This window comes from Nannospalax galili, unplaced genomic scaffold (genome assembly GCF_000622305.1).
Source record: "Nannospalax galili isolate Female #2095 unplaced genomic scaffold, S.galili_v1.0 scaffold1200, whole genome shotgun sequence".
Lineage (NCBI taxonomy): Eukaryota > Metazoa > Chordata > Mammalia > Rodentia > Spalacidae > Nannospalax > Nannospalax galili.
In genome coordinates, this window is record NW_008347131.1 from 1,063,051 (window position 1) to 1,086,217 (window position 23,167).

Here is a 23,167-nt window from a genome sequence, read left to right on the forward strand (position 1 = left end):
CATGGCAGCTAACAACTGTCAGTAACTCCAGTTCCAGAGGAACCCAACCCCCTCTTCTGAATTTGTAGGAATTGCATGACATGGGTACACTTACATGCTGGCAATACACTCATACACATAAAACAAAAATAAAATTAAATATATATTAAAAAGACACCCAAACAGTTCCTGGGCCACTCAAGAAGCAGCCCGAAGGATCCTATGCAATCTACAAGGATGTTTTAGAGGCACCACAGATCACTTTCAAGAAACCCTAGGGTCCAGCTAGGCATAGTGGTGGACACTTAAATTCCAGAACCTTGGAGGTACAGGTAGAAGGATCTCAGCTCACTCTTAGCTACAGAGCAAGTTCAAGGCCAGCACAGGCTACATGAGACCCTGTTTTAACCTTTAATCCTACCACTTGGGAGGTAGAGGTTGGCCAGGGTTACACAGTAAGAACTTGTTATATATATACATATAAAAGTCACCACATAGACAACAATACATGCATATACATAAAATAAAAATAAAATATTTAGCTGGGCATGGTGGTGCATGCCTTTAATCCCAGCACTGGGGAGGCAGAGGCAGGTGGATCTCTGTGCGTTCAAGGCCAGCCTGGTCTACATAGTGAGTTCCAGGACAGCTGGGGCTACAGAGAGACCCTGTCTCAAAAAGACCAAAAAATAAAATATTTTTTTTTAAAAGTCATGTAAAAGTGTATTAGGATCGTAATTCATAGACCTCTGGTACCTTCAGAAAGACATCTTTGCTGTGTGGTAGCCACTGATGATCCAGAATATTGTCGAGCATGCCTAGCCTCGCTCGATTCACTCCATCACTCAGAAGCAAGGGCTCTCCTTAAGCTTGCTCCACTATGAGAGGCTTACTCTGGCTCAGTGAGTACAAACATTGGGCCTTTATCCACAGAGGGATGGACTATACCTTTATATTTTTATTTGGTTTACTAGCTGCTTAATTTTAAGTAATGCATAATCATGAACCAGTAAAAATAACGTGGAATTTCAAAACATGTCTGAGTCCAGCTCTGAAACTACTGGGGTGAGTTACATGAACCCTATTTTATTTCTAAAATATAGATACCTTAAAAAATTAAGAAAATTTGGGCTGGAGAGATGACTCAGCAGTTAAGAACACTGGTTGTTCTTGCAGAAGAACCGAGTTTAAATTACAGCACCCACATGGCAGCTAACAACTGTAAGTCCAGTTCCAGGGGATCAGACAGCCTCTTCTGTCCTCCATGGGCACTGCATCATACAGGTGCACTTACCTACATGCAGGCAATACACATATAAAATACTTTTTAAAAAAATTAAGAAAACTTACACAAGCTTGTCAGATACTACTTTTCATGCAGTGAGTGCTCTTAATTGCTGAGCACCCTGTTTTCTCTATGAAGCCCAATGAGGAACTGGGCATGGTGGAATATACTTGTCATCCAGCACTTGGGAGGTTGAGGATTGCCACAAATCTTAGGCCAGCCTGGGCTAAAAAGCCAGACCCTGAGGTCTCTACTGAACTAAACTAGGTCATTTGTAAATTGGGTTTGGGGGCTCATGCCTGTAATAACAATACCTGGGAGGCAGAGGCAAGATGTTCACAAAGTCAAGGACAATCTTAGCTACAATAAAAACCTGTCTCAAAACATAAACCAAAACACAGGCCTAGAAAAACAGCTTGTGTTATGAGAGGGTCTCCCCGTAGCCCTAGCTGGCCTGCAACTTGCTATGTAGACCATTCTGACCTCAACCTCAGAGATCTACCTGTCTCTGCACCCAAGTGCTGGGATTAAAGGTGTGTGACACCACAACAGACCCTTTAATGCTTTTTGAGACATTATCACACTGTAGTCCAGGCTGGCCTGGAACTTCTAGTAATTTTCCTGTCTCAGCCTTCTGAGAATTTTATGGTAAAGCTTGTAATAAACCTTATGAAGAACTGTAGGGTTATAGGATCCCCAATGAACCTGCAGATGAATTAAGCAGGACTGAAATGACTGCATTGGTATTTGTTTTTTAAGACAGAGACTCATGTAGTCTAGGCTGGCCTCAAACTTGCAATGTAACTGAGGATGATCTCCAACTCCTGATTCTCCTGCATCCACCTCCCAGGTGCTGAGACTACAGGTGTGTTCCATCCTCCCCCCACCCCCCCACCCCCTGCTTTCTCCTGATCCTGTAGACAGATTCCAGGCAACAGCTCCACCACTAAGCCACACCCTAGCCCTATACATAAGACTTATTTTCACTGAGCTATTCCAGACTATAGTGAAATTATAGCAAAGCTTAAAATGTACAGGCAAAACTGAAGTCCTGCTGCCCTCTGGTGGTGGACTGGTTATCACAACAAGACATGCTTCTCAGCTAGATCAGACAGGTGTGTATGTGCACAGAAGCCACAGGATAAACATGGTGCATTTTCCTGTATCACCTTTACTTGACGACTTTTTGGGAGAGAAAGAGTAGGTAATGCAAAACATTTTTTATATTAAAACAAATGCAGATTAATTTTGAATAGAATATAAAATTTACATTACTTTTTGAGACAAAGTAATTTTTGACAAAGACATTTCAAGCTAAACTACTCATGAGCTTCAGGTTGTATCCCTAAACCCTGAGGGAGAGAGAGAAGATCCTGCATGCTCACATTATCTAATATCATGGCCTCTGCCACTTTGAGAGGTCTAAAAGCAGCAAATTAAGTGATTATTCACTTGGCAAAGTACCGGTGAATTATTTGTGAAACCATAGGCTTTCTTATTAAGAGCATTTTAACCTGCTGTTAAAAGGCCTGAGTAAATAGGAGCTGTATGCTTGAGTTCAAAATTTTGTTCTAATGTGACTTTTCCTCCAGTATGTGTTTTTAACATGCCTAACTGAGGGGATGACATGCAGAGGTGAGCAGTATCCTACGAACCATGTGGATTTCAGTCCACATTACCAGATACAGAGTTAAAAATATACTTTCAAGGGTGTCATCAGGAATTAAAGCCAAACTACTCACCTTCCGAAACAATAAAAAGGAAACAAAACTTAGGAACAAAAGATGGTGCACAATGGGAACCATGCTGATGACAGTGCACAATGGGAGCCATGCTGAAGACAGTGCACAATGGGAACCATGTTGGAGATGGGTTTTAGGGATCAGTCCATGCTTAGCATGTCAAGAAGGGGGCTACTGTTGTCGCAATATTTGTTTTTCATGTCTTGTATGAAATCAAGAGTTTCTTTTGAGTGAAAAGGCCACCATACTTCCTTCAAATCTTGCTTAAGCTTCTAGAACTGTCCTTTTTCTGTGTTGTAGGTGACAATATTCCTCTATGTAAGAGAAGGTGTAGGAGCCTCTGTAGAGATCTAGAGTAACTCAGCAAAATACTGTCCTTGAGGAATCTGAGCAATGAATTAGCTGTTGAGAAGCACACAGTGGGAGGCAGACCAGCAGATACTGCTCTTTCTAGGTCTACTTAAGAGGAGGTCATTCAGAGATTCCTACACAGTATGCCTTTTTACCTTTCTTAAGTTCCACAGAATTATTTCTCATGTAGGTATTCTGCTCTTCATTACACAAAGCCCTAAAGTGAGACTCAAATCTACAAAACAATCTGCTTTTTTCCTATAGGAAAATACTTTTCTTCCGTTTAAGTAAAACAAGAATCTGGAGAAAAAAATGTCCCATTTCGGAATAACCAAAGGGGAATTCCAAGGTAAATGATGTTGTGCTAGGAAAAAGAAAAAAAGGCAGACACCAATCACCTCCATTTTCCCAAGATTAAATGATTATTAAAAAAAGCGCGCCACACTGTATAGAAATCAACATTCTCTCCCATAATTCTGTGCATTGGGATTATAGAAATATCACTGTCCCTGCCCCACATCTTCAAATTAACATCCTCAGGTCACAACAGTAAGTCTTCCCAAAGGGGACCTTCCGGAAAAACAAGCTATTTCCTCGGCTCATATTTCCCTGGAAAAAAAGAAACAGAAATAGTCTAGTATGAAGATGTGGCCAGAGAATCCAAATCAGCAGACTCATAATCAGACATGTTTCTGGGAGACATGACTAAAATGACTAGGACAAAACTGGAACCATCATAATCAACAGCGATTTTTATTCTCTGGTAACCAAAACTATTGAAGAACTAACTGTAAGTTCTCCTCATCAACAAGGCAAGATTTAAAAAAAAGAAAAAAAAAGGAATGTTCAGTTTGTAGCCCTGGCTAGCCTAAAACTATTTAGATCAGGCTAGCCTTGGACTTAGTAGTTCTACCTCTGCCTCCTGTGTGCTGGAATTACAGGCATGTACCACCATAACCAGCTAAAATGGATATGCTTCTAAGAACTAAAAATCTTGCAATGTGACAGATGCGGTGGCACATGCCTTTAATTCCAACATCTGGGAGGCAGAGGCATGAGAATCTGAGTTCAATGCCAGTCAGGGCTAGATAGTGAGACCTTGTATTAAAAAAAAAAAAAAATCTTGCATGCTGGGCTTTGTGGCACACATCTTTAATCCACTTAGGAGGCAGAGGCAGAGGCAGACAAGGATAGCCTGGTCTACGTAGTGACTTACAGGCTAGCTTGGGTTACAGGGAGACCCTGTCTCAAAAATAAATAAATAAATAGTAACAATGTTCTGAGCTGGGTGTGGTGGCAAATGCCTGTAATCCCAGTACCTGGGAGGTGGAGGTAAGAGGATCAGGAGTTCAAGGCCAATCTCAACTATACAGTTAGTTCCAGGTCAGCATGGGCTACATAAGACCTTGTCTCTGAAGAAGAAGAAAAAAAAAAAAAAAACCCACAAAAATCAGAGACAGAGAGAGAGAGATGAGCGCAGAAGGTGAGTTAGAGGGAGGGAATAATGGATAGACATGATCAAGACACAGGTATAAATGTACAAAACATATACATGGGCTGGAGAGACGGCACAGCAGTTAAGAGCACCAGCTGCTCTTGCAGAGGACTGGAGTTTGATTCCCAGCACCTGCATGTCAGCTAACAACCGTTCTAATCCAGTTCCAGGGGATCTGATGCCCTATTCTAACTTCCAGGGGCGCTGCATGACATGGGTGTACTTACTTACATACATGCAGGTAACACACTCATACACATAAAAATAATAAAATATTTGGCCAGGCCTGGTGGCACACACCTTTAATCCCAGCACTTGGGAGGCAGAGGCAGGCGGGTCTTTGTGAGTTAAGAGACCAGCCTGGTCTATATAGTGAGTTCCAGGATGGACAGCTGGGGCTACAAGGAGACCCCCGTCTCAAAAAGACAAAAACAAACAAACAAATAAATAAATAAATAATAAATAAATAAATGAAATATTAAATAAAATATATACATATATTTTTTTCGGTTGAGTCTGGATCTCCCCGTAGCCCCAGCTGGCCTGGAACTCCTATGTAGAGCAGGCTGGCTTTGGTCTCATAGATATCTGCTTGCCTCTGCCTCCTGAGTGCTAGGATTAAAGGCCCGTACCACCATGCTTGTCCTCCCCGCCAATTTTTTTTTCAGTCTTTTTGAGACAGGGTCTCCCTGTAGCTCCAGCTGCCTGGAACTCACTCTGTAGACCAGGCTGGCCTTGAACTCACAAAGGATCTGCCTGTCTCTGCCTCCTGAGTGCTGGGATTAAAGGAGTGTGCCACCATGCCCGTCCCGAAATGTATTTTTTAAAAAAGGAAAAGAATAAGAATGGTGTGATGTTGAGATCAAAGCCAGTCTGGTCTACATAGCGAATTCCAAGTCAGCAGGAGTGGGGTGGGGGTGAGGGATGGGGGTGGGGTGTTCTGGGAGACCCTGTTTCTAAAAGACAAAAGCAAAAACAAAACAACTACAGCAACAACAAAAAAAACATTTTGAGTATTTCTTCCTTGGAGCCTTTGGGAGTTCTTTCTTTTCCTTAATAAATTTATATTTGCTCTGCTTAAAAAAAAAAAAAAAAGGTCTGAGTACACATAAGAAGACTTTAACTTGCATTTAATCCTCACGCATAGGCTAAGTGATCTTGGGTTACAGAACTGACATTAAATTCTTCTCAGCCCTAACTTCTTCATATGAGAAATAGAACTGTAAAGAACAGTAAGCCTATCCTCATAGGATTATTTTAGAATATCATGGAAAACTCTTAGCATGATATCTGATACACAGCACATGACTAATCCAGATTTGTTATTTTCTTAAGCACCCACAGGATTAACTGTTCCCGGAGTAAGGTTTGTCTGACTCCTTAATTCATTTTCTATGTACTTTTCTCCTAAAACAGGGGGGTTATAGTTAAAAGTGGAAAATGAAAAGCTGTTTTCCTGCTGGGTGTAGTGGCACATGCCTTTAATCATAGCACTAGGGAGGCAGAGGCAGGTGGATCTCTTGTGAGTTCAAGGCCAGCCTGGTCTACATAGTGAGTTCCAAGACAGCTGGGACTTCAGGGAGATACTGTTTCAAAAAGACAAAAAACAAACAACAACAACAACAACAAAACACAAAAAAACGCCACCCAAAACAAAAAACTGTTTTCCCTTTAAATAGAGACCACACTAAGAGACTGCCCTGTAAGAGTGGAAAATTTGGTCTGGAGAAGAATTGGGGCTATAGCTCAGATGTGCAAGGCCCTGGGTTCAATCACCAACACCACAAAAAGAAACTGAAACACAGGTATGGGGATGTAGCTGTGGCAGAGCACTTGCCTGGCATTTGGAAGGCTCTGAGTTTGATCTCTGGCACTGCTAGGAAACCAAACCAAACCAAATCCAAAAAAGGATAAAATTCAGACTGAAACCCACAAACATTCACGCTGTTTATACTGAATTCATTCAAAGACTCTTGCTTGGATTTAGAGTGGTAAGGTTGGTATGAACAGCAAGCAAAAGTAATCATAGCAACAACTGGGCCTTTTCATTCAGACTCCAGTCTGGGGAAACCCCAGCTCTATGAACAAAGGCTATTCTCATCTGTATCCTGGTCCTAAGAAGTAATACAACAAAGAGCTTCTGTATATACTGTCTCCTGCAACCCTGCAAAAATCTTTGCCACTCAAAACCATCTTTAAACTGATGGCCATTTTAAGTGATTGCATGCTAAAGACAGTCTATAATCCATCCATTATTTTAATTTTTTTTTTTTTAAATTATTTTTATTTTATGTGTATGTGTATTGCCTGCATGTAGGTAAGTGTACCCGTGTCATGCAATGCCCACAGAGGACAGAAGAGGCCGCCTGATCCCCTGGAACTGGAGTTATGGACAGTTGATAGGCTGCCACGTGGGTTCTGGGATTCGAACCTGGGTCTTCTGCAAGCACAACCAGTGTTCTTAACCACTGAGCCATCTCTCCAGCCCTCATTATTTTAATTTCTAATAGAACTTCATCTAGACTGATTATAAAAAAGCATGTTATTTAAATCTTTAAATATCACTATTGACAAAAATTTGTCATGAACTAATAATTTCATTTTGGTCTTCACATCTAACTGTGGGCAAATAAATACACAAGAGGTTGTGAGGAGTTACAAAAAGCAAGTTTGCCAGGAATGGTGGCACATGCCTTTAATCCCATCACAGAGGCAGGCAGATCTTAGTGAGCTCGAGGCCAGCCTTGTCTACAAAGCAAGCTCCAGGCCAGCTGGGGCTACAGGGAGACCCTTACTCACGAACAAAAAAAAAAACAAGTTTGAAGTTTGACAGACTAGAGTAAACAGAGCATGCATTTAGCTTATATTGAGGCCCTGGAGTTCAATTCTCAAAACCAAAATAAAGGTGAGCTAAAAGAGCCTGAAATCTGGCCATTTATATATCTAGGAGAATTACCTACCTGGATCCTATTTGTAACTTGATCACTCAAATGGCTCTGGTTAACATCCAGGATTCTTACTTCCTTATCCCAGCCAGTGACTTCTAAGTATCACATTTTGCCACTACACTATAGTGATACATACTGGAAAGACTACACTACTGAGCAGTTTAAGAGTGAGCTACAAGAGTTAATGCCAAGGATTCAGGACAAAGTGTTTAAGAAAACAAATACAAAATGAGAGAGAAAAAAATACCGCTTTTTGTAGTATGCACCAGCAATCTATCCATGAAGTATATATTGGGGAGTAAGGAGGAGATCCACCAGCAAGTCTGAAACAGAAAGATCAGCTATTCATACTAATATTTACAGTCTCTCAAGAAATTGATAAACTTTCAACAAAATAATTTCCTACACAGAAGTTCCCTGAGAAGCAGTTCTAGTTTTAGCTGGATAAAGTATACTAGAGAAAGGAAAAGGTCAAGCATCCTATAGTTATGATTTCAAATCAACAAATAAGAACTTTAATCTTATTTTCTATATTTAGATTTTAAAAAAATTAATTTTATACATGTGTATAATGTATTCTAGTATTTTCTTCCCAACACCCTTTTTCATCCCCTGCCAACTTCTATTACACCTGCCCCTTCCCAGATCATGACTTTTGGTTTGGTTTTGTGATACAATTAAATTCATTTTTAAGTTTGCAGGAGGTTAAAACATGGCATTGCTCTAAGCCTTAGAAAACAAACAGAAGGTACCATGATGGTCAAATTATGTTCAAAACTCCATGCAGCTATTTCATTTACTGTTTGAAAATGGTAGGTGGGGATGGAGACATGGTGTAGCAGTTAAGAGCCCTTGCTGCTCTTACAGAGGACCAGGGTTTGGTTCCTAGTACCCATATAATGTCTCACAACCACCTGCAACTCCAATTCCAGGGGATCTGATGATCTCTTATGGCCACTTACATCTTGCACATAAACTCACACAGGCACAAACATACATATGCATAACAATTTTTTTTAAAAAAATATAAATTGATCTTGCATTAAAACAACAACTAGGAATCTAATAATTGCATCAACTATACTTTTTCTTTCCTAAATTTTTACCACGATTGATCTGCCTATCATACTTATAGGCAACCAACTACTAAGATAAGACTTGCAAAGAATTGGGGCTGTAACTCACTGGTAGACTACTTGCCTTATATGTGAGGTCTTGGGTTCAGATCCCTGTAACTGCAAAAGTAAATGCCTCTGACCTCTTCAGGCACATATGTACAAACCCACACACATACATACATTGAATAAAAACAAACAAAAAAACCATACAATTCAACAGTGAGGACCCACTGTACTCATGCACAGATCCTGGGAGGCTTGGTAGCTCACTTTTTAATCCCAGCATTAGGCAAGCAGCAACAGAGGATCCCCAGGTAAGCTGTCTACCTAGACGAGCAGTGAGCTCTGGGTTCAGTGTGACATCCTGCCTCAGTAAATAAAGTGGAGAACAATCAAAGACACCGGCTATCAACTTTTGGCCTCTACATGCACACACGTGCACACACACCTACACACACAAGCCAAAAACCAGAAAAGAGAAAAAACATACAAAGTACTTACCCACAGTTGTTGACAGCCATAAGATTAGATACAAGCACAAAGGGATATGTCAACATACTGGCAAAGAACTGCAAAACAGTAAAAAGAGCTGAGTCGTTTTGGCATTCCTAATCATTTTATGTGCTTGCTTCCTCTCCTCACCAACAATCAAATATTCCAACACCATTCTTGCTTTCTCAGTACTCTGAAGGACTATCATACCCTGCTGAGTCTAGAGATGCTTCTTTGTCACAGAACACTATGCAACATTTAACAAAAGGCCAGAAAACTCTTCTAATCCTGGGACTGAATTATTATAAAAAACTGAACTACAGCCAGGCATGGTGGTGCATGCCTTTAGTCCCAGCACTTGGGAGGCAGAGACAGGTGGATCTCTGTGAGTTCAAGGCCAGCCTGATCTACACAGTGAGTTCCAGGCCAGCTGGGGCTATAGGGAGACCCATCTCCTATCTCTCTCAATTCCTCCCCCAAGTAGTGACACCGCCCCCTGCCGCTTGTTTTTTAAAATAAGACATCTTTAGCTGGGTGTGGTGATACACACCTTTAATCCTAGCACTGGGGAGGCAGAGGCAGGCGGATCTTTGAGATCAAGGCCAACCTGGTTTACACAGTAAATTCCAGACCAGAAGGGGTTACAGGGAGACCCTGTCTCAAAAACACACACACAAAATAAGAGTGTGAAATTCTCTAAAGCAGGATGTGCATATGTGCACGCAGGACACAATGTGAAGCTCCTCCTAACAGCCCCTTTGAAAATTGAATAGCACAAAACCACATGGACTGAATGTTGCTGTGAGGCAGCAACTGTATGATTACCTTTGACAAAAGCAACAAATTTGATGGAGATTTCCCAGGGAGACATCTAGCAGGGTTTTATTTTTTTTTTAATTTCTTTAATATGTTTATTTTATGTGTTATTTTTTTATGTGTGTATTGCCTGCATATAGGTAAGTGCACCAGTGTCCTGTACCCTCGGAGGTCAGAAGAGGCTGTCAGATCCCCTGGGACTGGAGTTACAGACAGTTGTTAGCTGCCATGTGGGTGCTGGGAATGGAACCCAGGTCCCCTGCAAGAGCTCTTAACCACTGAGCCATCTCTCCAGCCCCATAAAATTATATTTTTAGCTGGGCGTGGTGGTGCACACCTTTAATCCCAGCACTCAGGAGGCAGAGGCAGGTGGATCTCTGTGAGTTCAAGGCCAGTCTGGTCTATATAGTGATTTCCAGGACAGCTGGAGCTACAGGGAGACCCCGTCTCAAAAAGCAAAAAAAAAAAAAATTCATATATATAAATAATTAAAACAAAGCCAGGTGTGGCAGTATCTTTAATTCTAGCACTCAGGAGGCAGAGGCAGGCAGATCTCTGTGAGATCAAGCCCAGCCTAGACTACATAGTGAGGTCCAGGCCAGCAGGAACTGCAGGGAGACCCTACTCAAAAAGACAAATAAAGCCGGGCATGGTGGTACATGCCTTCAATCCCACCACTTGGGAGGCAGACACAGTCAGATCTTTGTGAGTTCCAGGCCAGCCTGGTCCACATAGTGAGTTCCAGGCCAGCTGGGACTACAGGGAGACCCTGTCTCAAAAAAGACAATTTAAAAAAAGAAATAAATAAAAACAAAAACAAAACACTGGGCTGGAGAGATGGCTCAGTGGCTAAGAATGCATAGTGTTCCTACAGAGTTCAGTTCCCAAACTCACATGGTAGCTCACAACCACCTGTATGTAACTCCAGCTCCAGAGGATCTGACATTTTTCTGGCCTCTGTGGGCACTGTACTCATGTGTACATACTCACACATACAAACATAATTAAAAATAAAAAAATAAACCTTACAACAGCAACAAAACCCCACCACTATTCCTAGAAGAAAGAGGATTAAAACACTCACTCCTGTGACAGCTTGGGAGTAACTTTTCATTTCATTCATAGTGGAGACCTAAAACAAGAAGAATACCAGAATGGATTACAAATTAATCAGTAAGTTAACTGTCTATAAGCATATCAATATATTCTATTTCTAAATATCACTTTGACAAGGTGAAAACTGTTTCAACATAAAAACATAAAATATATTGGGGCTGGAGAGATGGCTCAGCGATTAAGAGCATTGACTGCTTTTGCAGAGGACCCAGGTTCCATTCCCAGCACCCACATGATGGTTAACAACCATCTGTGGCTCCAGTTAACCACACCTGGCTTTCAAAACCTCTCAGGATCTCACCTCAGAGCACCTTAACATCCAGACTTCATGGCAGAATCTAGATACACCAAACAGCCGTCCTGTTTTTATTGTTTGCTCTAAAATTATGTATCAGTAAAAAAGTGATCTCCCCAAAGCCCTGAACAATGTTAAGGTTAGATCTACTGGGAAAACTCAGAACTCAGTCATACCTTAGGGACTTTCTAGGTGCATCCCTCTATAGCAAACAGCATGGTCACACCACCAGCCTTTGAAAACTCAGAAGATAACTTTTAGCCATATAATGTTCTGTCTGGCATGTAACAACTACCATCTCACTTTGAAGCTAAAATAGCTGCCAGGTGAATATAAAAGCCCACACCAGCACATCTTACCAAGGTCACAACCTACCCCACTGTCCAATGCATAGGTATTGACGAGGTAAGCCAGTGAGTTACAGAGCCACAAAGAAATGATGTCACCCAGGAGGCGAGGAATTAGACCCCTACATGAAAACACAATAAGAACCCAAACAAGATGATCAGTAAAAGAGATAATCCACTCAATATAGACTTCTCAAAGAATCAGATTTCAAAGCATTTTGGGCTGGAGAGATAGCCCAGTGGTTAAAAACACTTGCTGTTCTTCCAGAAGATGGGAATTCCAATCTCAGCACACACATAACAACCATCCTTAACTCCAGTTCCAGGGGATCAGACACCCTGACTTCTGTGGATATTGCACAACACACCCTCTTCTGACCTTCCTGGACAGTGCATGACACAGGTATACTTACATACATGCATGCAATACACTCATACACATGAAATAAAAGTAACAAAATACTAAAAAAAATAGTTCAGTCTCGTTAATGGCTGTACTAAAGGCTGACCTCAAATGACTTTTGTTCCCATTTTTAAAATGTAGGTCAGCTATAACCTTCTGAACTATAGCTAATTTTACTGTTAAAAACTATAATTAGGGAGGCTAAAGACTTGTAAGGTGCTTTGCAGATGAGACTTGATATGGCTTTATTTATTTAGTCTTTTTGAGACAGGGTTTCCTTGTAGCCCCAGCTATCCTAGAACTCACTATGTAGACCAGGCTGGCCTCGAACTCAGAGATTCACCTGCCTCTGCCTCCCAAGTGCTGGATTAAAGGTGTGTGCCACCATGCCCGGCTTTTATGGGGGTTTATTATTTTTTAATGTATATCAGGGTATTGCCGTATGTGAGTAAATGCCTGGCTAATATGGCTTTATTTTTATGTGTGTGTTTTGCTTGTATGTTTCTAAGTGTACCATGTACATGCAATGCCCAAAGAGGCCAGAAGAAGGCATCAGATCCCCCTTGGAACTGGAGTTTTGGATGACTATTAGCCACCTTGTGGGTTCTAGAAAATGAATACAGGTCCTCTCCAAGAGCAGCCAGTGTTCTTATAATTACTGAGCTACCTCTCCAGCCCCTTAATATAGTTTTCAAATATTCAAATTTGACAGGGCAAAAGATGAGAAAAAACAAAACAAAACAAAACAAAAAAACAAGGTGAGAATGGTCTAAATATAGATGTAGATGAGCCATCATGTTTCTAGAGGTTGGGGCTGTAACTTAGTTGAAGAGTACTTGCCTAGCATACATTAAACCGTGAATTTGATCCCTAGCACTGTACAAACTCAGTGAGGTAGTTCATGCCTGTAATCCCAGCACTCAGCAGAGAGGCAGAAGGATCAGGAGTTCAAGGTCATCTTTGGTTATACGGCAAATCTCAGGCCAGCCTGGAACACAGGAGATTGTTTCAAAAACAGCACTGACATTTATTTAAGGGCATTCATTTGTTGCCTGTTGCCTACTGATAAGGGGTAGAGCTGACATCAAGCTTTGTTTAGTCTACAGAGAAAAGTTCCCACTGTTCCACTAGTTCACCTAAACCCTGTAAACACGTATTTGTCTCATGCAGTTCAGGCTGGCATTGAACTCTCCACATAGCTGAGGATGACTTTGTACTCCTGATCCTCCTGCCTTCACCTCCCAAGCGCAAGGATTACACGCTTGTGCCACTTTGCCCAGCTTTATCTGGTGCTGGGGACTGAATTTACTCTATCAACTGTGTGTATCCCCTGCCCTGCCATTTTTTCTTTTTTTTTTTTTTTTTTGGTCTTTTTGAGACAGGGTCTCCCTGTAGCCCCAGTGGGCCCAGAACTCACTTGTAGACCAGGCTAGCCTTGAACTCACAGAGATCCACCTGCCTTTACCAACAGAGTGCTGGGATTAAATGTGTGCGCCACCATGCCCAGCCTGTCAGTGTTTTCTTAGTCTTTAAAATGGAATAAATAGGCTCCCACTTGTTTGCCAGAATACTTATGGTACCCCCAAAAGTGAGGCTAATGGGGCAACTAAGCAGTAGAGTATATGCAAAGACCTGTGCTCATCTAGTGCGACACACACACACACACACACACACACACACGAAACTGTGGAAACACTGAAAAATTTAAAGGGCCATTTTGCTAACCACAGATTTTGTTAGTGGAGTATAGTAGCTTAAACTCCTCCAAAGTCAAGTCTTGCAAAAACTTATTCACTCAGGATAAGAAAAATCCTGAGATTTTTGAGGCTACAGAGATGGCTCAATAGTTAAGCACACTGGCTGATCTTGCAGAGGACCCAGGTTTGATTCCCAGCACCCACATGGTGGCTAACAACTGTCTATAACTCCAGTTCCAGGAGACCCGGTGCCTTCTTCTGACCTCCGCAGGTACTGCATGACATAGGTGTACTTATACACATGTGGGCAATACACTCATACACATACAATAAAATCACTAAAAAAAAAAAAAGTACTATTTCCCTGATTTTCAAAAATTAATTTTTCTCATTTTTTAACTGCATAATTGGGAATTTATTGTAAAGGTATAAACTTCAAATTATTTGTTACAAAAAGCAAATAACCAAGGCTGAAGAAATGGCTCAGCAGTTAAAACCATGCACTGCTCTTCCAGAGGACCTGGTTCCCAGTTCCTAGCACCCACACTGGGCTAACTCAAAACTTCCTGTAACTTCAGCTCCCGTTGGATCTGATGCCTCTCTGGACACCTGCACTCATGTACACATAATTAAAAATAAAAAATAAAAAATAAAGGCATATGCCTTTAATCCCAGTACTTTTGAGTTCAAGGCCAGCCTGGTCTACATAAGAGTTCCAGGACAGCTGGGGCTACAAGGAGACCCTGTCTCAAAAAGACCAAAAAAAAAAAAAAAAAAAGGAAACAGCCAGGCATGGTGGCACATAACAACATAACATTTAGTCCCAGCTCTTGGAGGCAGAGGTAGAGGCGGGCTGATCTCTGTGAGTTCAAGGTCAGCCTGATCTACATAGTGAGTTCCAGGACAGCTGGGGCTATAGGGAGACACTGTATCAAAAAAAAACAAAAACAAAAACAAAAACAAAAAAAAAAAAACCACCAAGGGGATGGAGAAATGGCTCAGTGGTTAAGAACGCTGGCTGTTCTTGCAGAAGACCTGGGTTCATATCCCAGGATCCACATGGCAGCTAACAACTGTCTGTAACTCCAGTTCCAGGGGATCCAACATCCTCTTCTGTCCTCTGCAGGCACTGCACGACATGGGTGTGCTTACCTACATGCAGGCAATACACACATACACATAAAAAATAAATAGGCCGGGCGTGGTGGCACACGCCTGTAGTCCCAGCACTTGGGAGGCAGACACAGGCGGATCTCTGCAAGTTCAAGGCCAGCCTGGTCTACATAGTGAGTTCCAGGACAATTGGGGCTGCAGGGAGACCCTGTCTCAAAAAGACAAAATAAATAAATAAATAAAATAAAAAGAAACAAAGCTGGGTGTGGTGGTGCACGCCTTTAATCCCAGCACTTGGGAGGAAGAGGCAGGTGGATTTTTGTGAGTTCAAGGCCAGCTGGGGCTACAGAGACCCTGTCTTTAAAAGACAAAACAACCAAACAAACAAACAAAAAAACCCAAACTGAAACACCAAAAAAAAACAAACAAACAAAAATCTTCATCTGATTTCAAGCATATAAAGTATCTAGAGAAAAGCAAAGGTTTGGAATGTATACAATGATAAATTTCAGTCAGAGGGCCGTATAACAGAACTTATAAAGAAGTAAGCCCAGAGAGCACAAGGGTACATTCTTCCAGGCCCCAAAGACTCACTGCCCTTCTTTTCTAAAACAACACTTTTCTACCACCACAAAAATTACAGAAACAAACATTTACTCACGCAAAAAATCCTAGGACACCTTCTTCCCGATAGATAGTTAATATGGAGTCACAAAGTCCACTAGGCAGAAGAAGGAAAGGGAGACGACATTAAGATAAAGAGGAGAGTTCTAAAGAGCATGTTCAATAGTCTCTTTCGTGAGATGGGGTTTCACACACCCCAGGCTGGCCTAGAACCCTCTATGTAGCTGAGGTTGGCCTTAAAACTTCTGATCCTCCTGAATGCACCTCCCAAGTGCTGGGATTACAGGCATGAGTCACCACCACACTTGGCTAATTGATCACAAATTTGTAACTCCCTTCCCTCCCTTTTCTAGCACTCTCTCTCTCTCTCTCTGTATAAATAAACTCTGTTAGAAAATGTGAAAGATATTAACTACTAAAGGCATAATATACTTGGAAGTGAATTTGGCTTCACTGGCCTTATAACTTACTTTGTGGTCTCAGGTCAGGTTCCTAGCTTGGCCTGGGCTTACTTAGTCCTACTTTACTGCTTCTGGTGCAGGTCAAAAAACTTAACATGTATAAATTTGTAAATTCATGTGCAAATTATAAAGAATCATAGCAATGTAAAGTAGTAATGCACTATTTTGGTTTCGACAAATTTTTCTGTAGTTAAAAAAAAAATACTTACCAGTACTTAGATTCTCTGCCAATGAATTGTACCATAGATCTCAGAGTGATCACTGTAGAACAGAGAGAAAAGATTCCTTTTTTTTTTTTTCTTTTTGAGACAGGGTCTCCCTGTAGCCCCAGCTGTCCTGGAACTATGTAGACCAGGCTGGCCTCGAACTCACAGAGATCCACCTGCCTCTGCCTCCAGAGTGCTGGGATTAAAGGCGTGTGCCACCATGCCTGGCTGAAAAGATTCCTTCTTTAAAAACTAGATTAACGGGGTTGGAGAGATGGCTCAGCGGTTAAGAGCATTGACCGCTCTTGCAGTGGACCCGGGTTTGATTCCCAGCACCACATAGTGGCTACAAACCATCCTTAACTCCAGTTCCAGGGGTCCAATGCCTCTTCTGACCTCTGAGGCATTTCACAACATGGGTGCACTGACATACATACAGGCAGGCAATACACTCATACACATTAAAAAAAAAAAAAAAAAAACAAAACCCAAGATGCTGAAAAGATGACTCATTGGTTAAAAGCACTTCCTGCTCTTGCAGAGGATCCAGGTTCAGTTCCTAGAGCCTACATGAGAGATCACAACAGCCTGTAACTCCAGTTCCAGGGGATCTGATACCCTCTTCAGGCCTCTACAGGCACTGTATGCAGGTGGTGTACTTACATGCAGGTAAAACACCCACATACATAAAATATATTAAAAAATTTTTTTAAAAAAAGATAAACAGGCTGGGCATGTTGGTGCATGCCTCTAATCCCAGCACTTGGGAGGCAGAGACAGACAGATCTCTGTGAGATTGAAGCCAGCCTGGTCTACAAAGTGAGTTCTAGGCCAGCTGTAGCTACAGGGAGACCTTGTCTCAAAAACAAAGTGGACAGCACTGTCTTGCAAATTGTCCTCTCACCACCACACATGTACTGTGCCACTGTACACATACACACACAAAATGCTAAAAAAATTTTGTTTTAAATCTATGTTAAGCTTGGAGAGAAGGCTCAGCAGTTAAGAATGCCTGCTATTCTTGCATAGGACTAAAGTTTGGTTCCCAGCACCCACATCAGGGGGTTTACATCTGCCTAAAACTCTAGTTCCAGGGAATCCAACACTCTCTTCTGGCCTCCATGGACAGTGGCCATTCACAGACATACACAGAAATAAAAATCTACATTGAGCCAGGTATGGTGGCATATTCCTTTAATCCCAGCATTTGGGAGGCAGAGACAGGTAAGCTCTGTGAGTTCCAGGCCAGCCCAGTCTACATAGTGAGTTCCAGGTCAGCCAGGGCTACATAGTGAGATCAGTCTCAAAACAAATTTTTCTTTCCACCTAAAAATACTTTGCTACCTGGACAAAGTAGAAAAGAGCCAAACCAAGCAGTTAAAAATATATGCAAAGCACTATAGTCAACTTTGATGTCAAGCTGTCTAAATGCCCATGAGAGATCAAGTTATAAAATAAATACAAAGAGGTTAGATTATAGTTATCAATTGTAAACATACCGTGGAAGGGATGTGTGATGAGGGTAGCAGCAGAACGAGCGATCATCTCTCGGGTTGTCTAGAAACAACACACAGGTCTAAAATCTAAATAAACACTCAAATTCTGTAAGGGGGGGGTGGATACTGCAGTATGGACAGAAGCTCTCTTGCTTTAGTCAGGAAGCTATCTAGAACTGTGGAGTGTGATATTCTACCACTCTATCAGGCCTCTCATGGATCTCGATGTGCTGTTCTATTGACTGAAATTTGTGGCAATCTGAATGAGAAATATCCTCAGCTGGTCACCGTGTTTGGGGAGGCTTAGGAAATACGGCCTTGATGAGGAAGTATGTCACTGAGGGTGGGCTTTCAGAGTTCACAGCTAGGTCCCACTTCCAGTGTCCTCTCTGCTTGTGTTTGCCACTGGAGATGTGAGCTCACAGCTTTCAGCTCCTGCCACCATACCTACTGTGTGCTGCCTGGTCTCCTGGTCATGATGGACTCTTATCCCTCTGGAACCATAAGTCCAAATAAATTTCTTCTAAAAAAAAAAAATAAAGTAACTAGCCAGGTGTGGTGGTGCATGCCTTTAATCCCAGCACTTGGGAGGCAGAGGCAGGTGGACCTCTGTGAGTTCAAGGCCAGCCTGGTCTATACAGCGAGTTCCAGGACAGCTGGGGCTACAGGGAGACCCTGTCTCAAAAAGACAAAAAAGATTAAAAAAAAAAAAGAATACACTTTCTGCAAAGGAGATTTCTGCTATTTTTCCAATTTCACACACAAGACAAAAAAAAGTCAAGACAGAGGGTTACCAGCTGGAATAAAACTGTGTGGCCTGGATTCATTCACTTGGTGGTACTAGGAATTGAACCCAGGGCTTCATACATGCTAGGCAAGTAAGTGCTCTACTGCTGAGCTACACTACATTCCCAGCCCTCTTTTTAGTTTTTTTCATACAAAGTCCAAGTTGCTTCTGATCCTCCTGCCTCAACCTTGAAAGTAGCTAGGATTACAGGCCTGCTCTACCAGGTCTGGCTGAGGCCTATGTTTAGATTATTCAACTTCTCTCTCACTGTGAGTGATTTCAAAGAAACTGATATGTACACTAAATATTAGGTTCTACGTAAATACCAACATAGCAGGAGAACAGGACAATTTTGAGACCACAGTCCTGTAACTGTAGTCTTAGAGTTGCTGAGTGTACCCTAAGCTATCTTTATAGTCTATGACTCTGTAACAAAGCAATAAGGACAATTAAATTCCAATTCTTCAAAGTAGGGCCTGGGGTTGTAAATGTTTGTCATCTGCTTCATATCTGAGAGTGATTACCAGACCACATAATCAGATTACATGAGCTTTGCATCAAATTGCCTCCACCAATTCCTGTGTGAGAAAAGTCACTGAACTGACCCCATCATCATGTGTGGAAAAGGCAGGCAAGGGAGGCAACAGAGAAGAAGAAAAAGACTGACTTAGATGAAACCTGGTCAGAATCTGCACTTTGCAATGACAGATTAGAAACAGAGCTTCAGGGGCTGGAGAGATGGCTCAGTGGTTAAGAGCACTGACTGCTCTTGCAGAAGACTCAGGTTTGATTCCTAGTACCCACATGGTGGCTAATGGTCTATAACTCCAGTTCCAGGAGATCCGATGCCCTCTTCTGACATCTGTGGGCACTGCACCTACTTACATACAAGCATTACACTCATACACATAAAATGAAAATAATAAATCAAATTTAAAAAGAAAAAACAAGATACCTCTTCTCTATACTAATAGTAACTTAGAAGATCCTCTAGGGGGCTGGAGAGATGGCTCAGCAGTTAAGAACACTGGTTGTTCTTGCAGAGACCTGGGTTTGAATCCCAGCACCCACATGGCAGCTAACAACTGTCTGTAACTCCAGTTCCAGGGGATCTGACAGTCTCTTCTGTTCTCTCCGGCATTGCAGGTCACAGGTGCACTTATCTGCATGCAGGTAATACATGCATACACATTAAAAAAAAAAAAAAGGATCCTCTGGAACAGGATACGCTAACTATAGCATGTAAATACAAAGGCCTTATTATTATATCCCTATTTTTTTCTTTTTCTCTTTTGGTGGGCCTCAAACTCCTGGGCTCAAGTGGTCCTCTTGCCTCAGCCTTTTAAGTCTCAAACTATACATGTCCCTATGCCAAGCTTTGTACCCTACTGACTTCATAAAAATTTACAGAAAACATCTAATTTATCTTGACATCTAAACCTTTAGTAATGTCTGTTTGGAATAAAAGTGCTTTTTGAGAGTCTTGCTATGTGCTTCAGACTGGTCTTGAACTCACACTCCTGCCTCATGGAATAAAATACAAAAGCTTCTCTGGTCAAATAACATCCAAGATGAAAAAAGCCTGGCCCATTGAACACTTCTGTGCTACGTGTTCTCAACATCACTAAAAGATTTTCAGAGCTGGGCATGATGTATATCCCTATAATCCAAACATTCAGGAGGCTGAGGCAGGGGGAACCTGAGTTCAAGGCCAGTTTAGGCTACAAGCCAGGCCATATCAAAATAAATAACAAGAATAACAAAAATAAACACTGCTTCTTTTTTTTTGGGGGGGGGGGTTCTTTTGAAACAGAGTCTCCCTGTAGCCATAGCTGGCCTGGATTCACTATGGAGACCAAGCTGGCCTCCAACTCACAGAGACCTGCCTGCCTCTGCCTCCTGAATGCTGGGATTAAAGGCATGTGCCACCACGCTTGGCTTACATAGCAGCTTCTATTTTAAAGATAAAGTGAGTGAGCCTGAGCTGGGTGTGGTGGTATACCCCTTTAATCCCAGCATTCAGGAGGCAGAGGCAGGCAGATCTCTGAGTTGGAGGCCAGTCTGGTCTACATAGTGAGTTTCAGGCCTGCTGGAGCTACAGGGAGACCCTGTCTCAAAAAGACCAAAAAAAATAAATAAATAAATAAAATAAAATAAAATAGGGTGAACAAAATGAGCTTCCTTGAACAATTGTACCTACTCTGAACAGCAAGCACTGTTCCTCCCTTTAAGGTTATGTCTGTAAGAAAGTCCAAGTCAAATCGAAGGTTTAATTTCATTTGGGAACTGACTTGGAAGTACAAGACTTATGATCCAGACTAATTCCTACACAGCTTACAATTTGATCCAGGGAATGACAAGGGGTGAATTCACTGCTTACCTCTTTGATAACTTGGTCAAAGGAAGATGAGCCTTCCTTTTGCACATTTCCAGGTCCTGACTCCTGATAATCAAAAGTAAAATAGACCTGTTCAAACTGGTAGCCACTTCATAAACCAACATTCCAAAGAGATGGAAAGTAAACTACTTGAGTTTTTTTCATAAGAAGGCTCAAACCAAGTATTTTTTGGTTTTCTTTTTTTGGTCTTTTTGAAGCAAGGTCTCCCTGTAGCCCCAGCTGTCCTGGAACTCACTATGTAGACCAGGCTGGCCTTGAACTCACAGAGATCTGCCTGCCTCTGCCTCCTGAGCGCTGGGACTACAGGCGTGTGCCACCACGTCTGGCACAAAGGATAAGTTTTAAGGGAAAGGCTCACACATAGAAATCAGAAATTAACATACCTCAGGTTTTTCACACTCCTGATAATGCTAGAGAAAAATAAAAATAAAGGATAAGTAGGGCTATTATAATGTGTCCTGTGAGAAGGCATAAGATAAATACTGCATTGACAATAAAAACGCTGATTCTACTCCTGCAAATCTCCAATTTCTCCTCCAAATTAATCAACTGGAAATACATGTTGCTAATAAGATGCTATCGTTATGAAGTTTAACAAATTAGACGTCTGGAAGAATAGGCAAATGGTCCTGAAAACTCTTAGACTGGAGACAAGATCTTGCCATGCAGCCCCGGTTGCCCTTGAGCGGGTGGTAATCCTGCTTCAGTCTCCTAAGTATTGGCATTATGGACCTGTATTATCACACCTGATTTAAAAGCTTTTTTTTTAGATAATCTAGTCTAGCTTTAAACCCTATGTAAACCAAGGACGGCCCTGAACTTCTAATCCTACTGTCTCCACTTTACAAGTGCTGGGATTATAGGTATGAACCACCATACCTGGTTTATATTGTCCTGACATGAACTCAGGGCTTCGTACACGCCAGGCAAACATTCCAGCAACTGAGTTACATCCTGCCCCCTCCCAGCCCCACTTCTGAAGTTTTTTTTTTTTAAGTTTTCAATTCAATCCTCAGTACTATGAAGAAAAACAAAGGGGAGGGAAGGGGGAAACAGTAACAATAACAACCCCAAGAACATTATTTATTAAATAAAAAAATTTAATAGGAAATTGGTAAAAACATAGCCCAGGGTTCCTATTCTTCTTATGAAAAAAGCAGAATAAATACCAATTGGGGCAAGATGCTTTTCTTCACTAGACTAGCAAGAATTGCCTCTCAGCTTGCATACCTACAAATGCCCCATCTTTCCTTTTTATGAGACTATCTCCTCTTCTGGGGAAAAAAATACGAATGCCATGAAAGGCCAGATGTCCCCAGAAGAGGAAATAGGGCTTAGGTATATCTCAGAGATAGAAAACAGGCTAGGAGAGTGTAAAAGGGCCCAACAACTGCAGGCTTGGTATGCAACAACTGTCTCAATTACCCGCCCCCTTTCTCTTTGAGACAGGGTCTTACTATATAGCTCTGGCCAACCTGGCACTATGTAAACCAGGCTGGCCTCAAGCTCACAGAGACCTACCTATCTGCCCCCAAGTGCTGGGATTAAAGGGGTGTACCACCACACCTGACTTTGTCTAGGATTTTTTTTTTTTTTCCCCCGGTCTTTTTGAGACAGGGCCTCCCTGTAGCCCCAGATGACCTGGAACTCGCTACACAGACCAGGCTGGCCTTGAATTCACAGAGATCTGCATATGTGGAGATGTCACAGTGAAATCCATTAGTTTGAACAAGTAATATGATACAAATATAACTTTGGCCGGGCGTGGTGGTGCACACCTCTAATCCCAGCACTCGGGAGGCAGAGGCAGGCGGATCTTTGTGAGTTCAAGGCCAGCCTGGTCTACATAGTGAGTTCCAGGAAAGCTGGAGTTACAGGGAGACCCTGTCTCAAAAAAGACAAAAAAAAAAACAACCCCAAAACCCAAAATATAACTTTGATTGCCTTCAGAGACAGGCTCTAGCTGGTCTAGAACTCACTTTGCAACTTAGGCTGGCT

The 23,167-nt window shown here is 41.9% G+C and overlaps 1 protein-coding gene across 2 annotated transcripts in view; it reads right to left on the bottom strand.

Annotated features, from left to right (window-relative positions):
* Positions 1-2,415: 2,415 nt before the first annotated feature.
* Positions 2,416-23,167, bottom strand: part of Mtch2 (mitochondrial carrier 2) — a 28,465-nt gene continuing 7,713 nt past the window's right edge. Inside the window, exons 4-13 of one of the 2 annotated variants that reach the window (XM_008843628.2) lie at positions 21,553-21,579; positions 21,152-21,214; positions 17,988-18,045; positions 16,492-16,543; positions 15,859-15,918; positions 12,013-12,106; positions 11,311-11,358; positions 9,420-9,487; positions 8,048-8,123; positions 2,416-3,966 (exon numbers count right to left, since the gene is read on the bottom strand). In XM_008843628.2, the coding sequence (XP_008841850.1) occupies positions 3,880-3,966; positions 8,048-8,123; positions 9,420-9,487; positions 11,311-11,358; positions 12,013-12,106; positions 15,859-15,918; positions 16,492-16,543; positions 17,988-18,045; positions 21,152-21,214; positions 21,553-21,579 (633 nt within the window). In that variant the 3' untranslated portion in view covers positions 2,416-3,879. The remainder of the gene's footprint in view (positions 3,967-8,047; positions 8,124-9,419; positions 9,488-11,310; positions 11,359-12,012; positions 12,107-15,858; positions 15,919-16,491; positions 16,544-17,987; positions 18,046-21,151; positions 21,215-21,552; positions 21,580-23,167) is intronic. The other variant, XM_029568562.1, reaches the window with a different exon arrangement.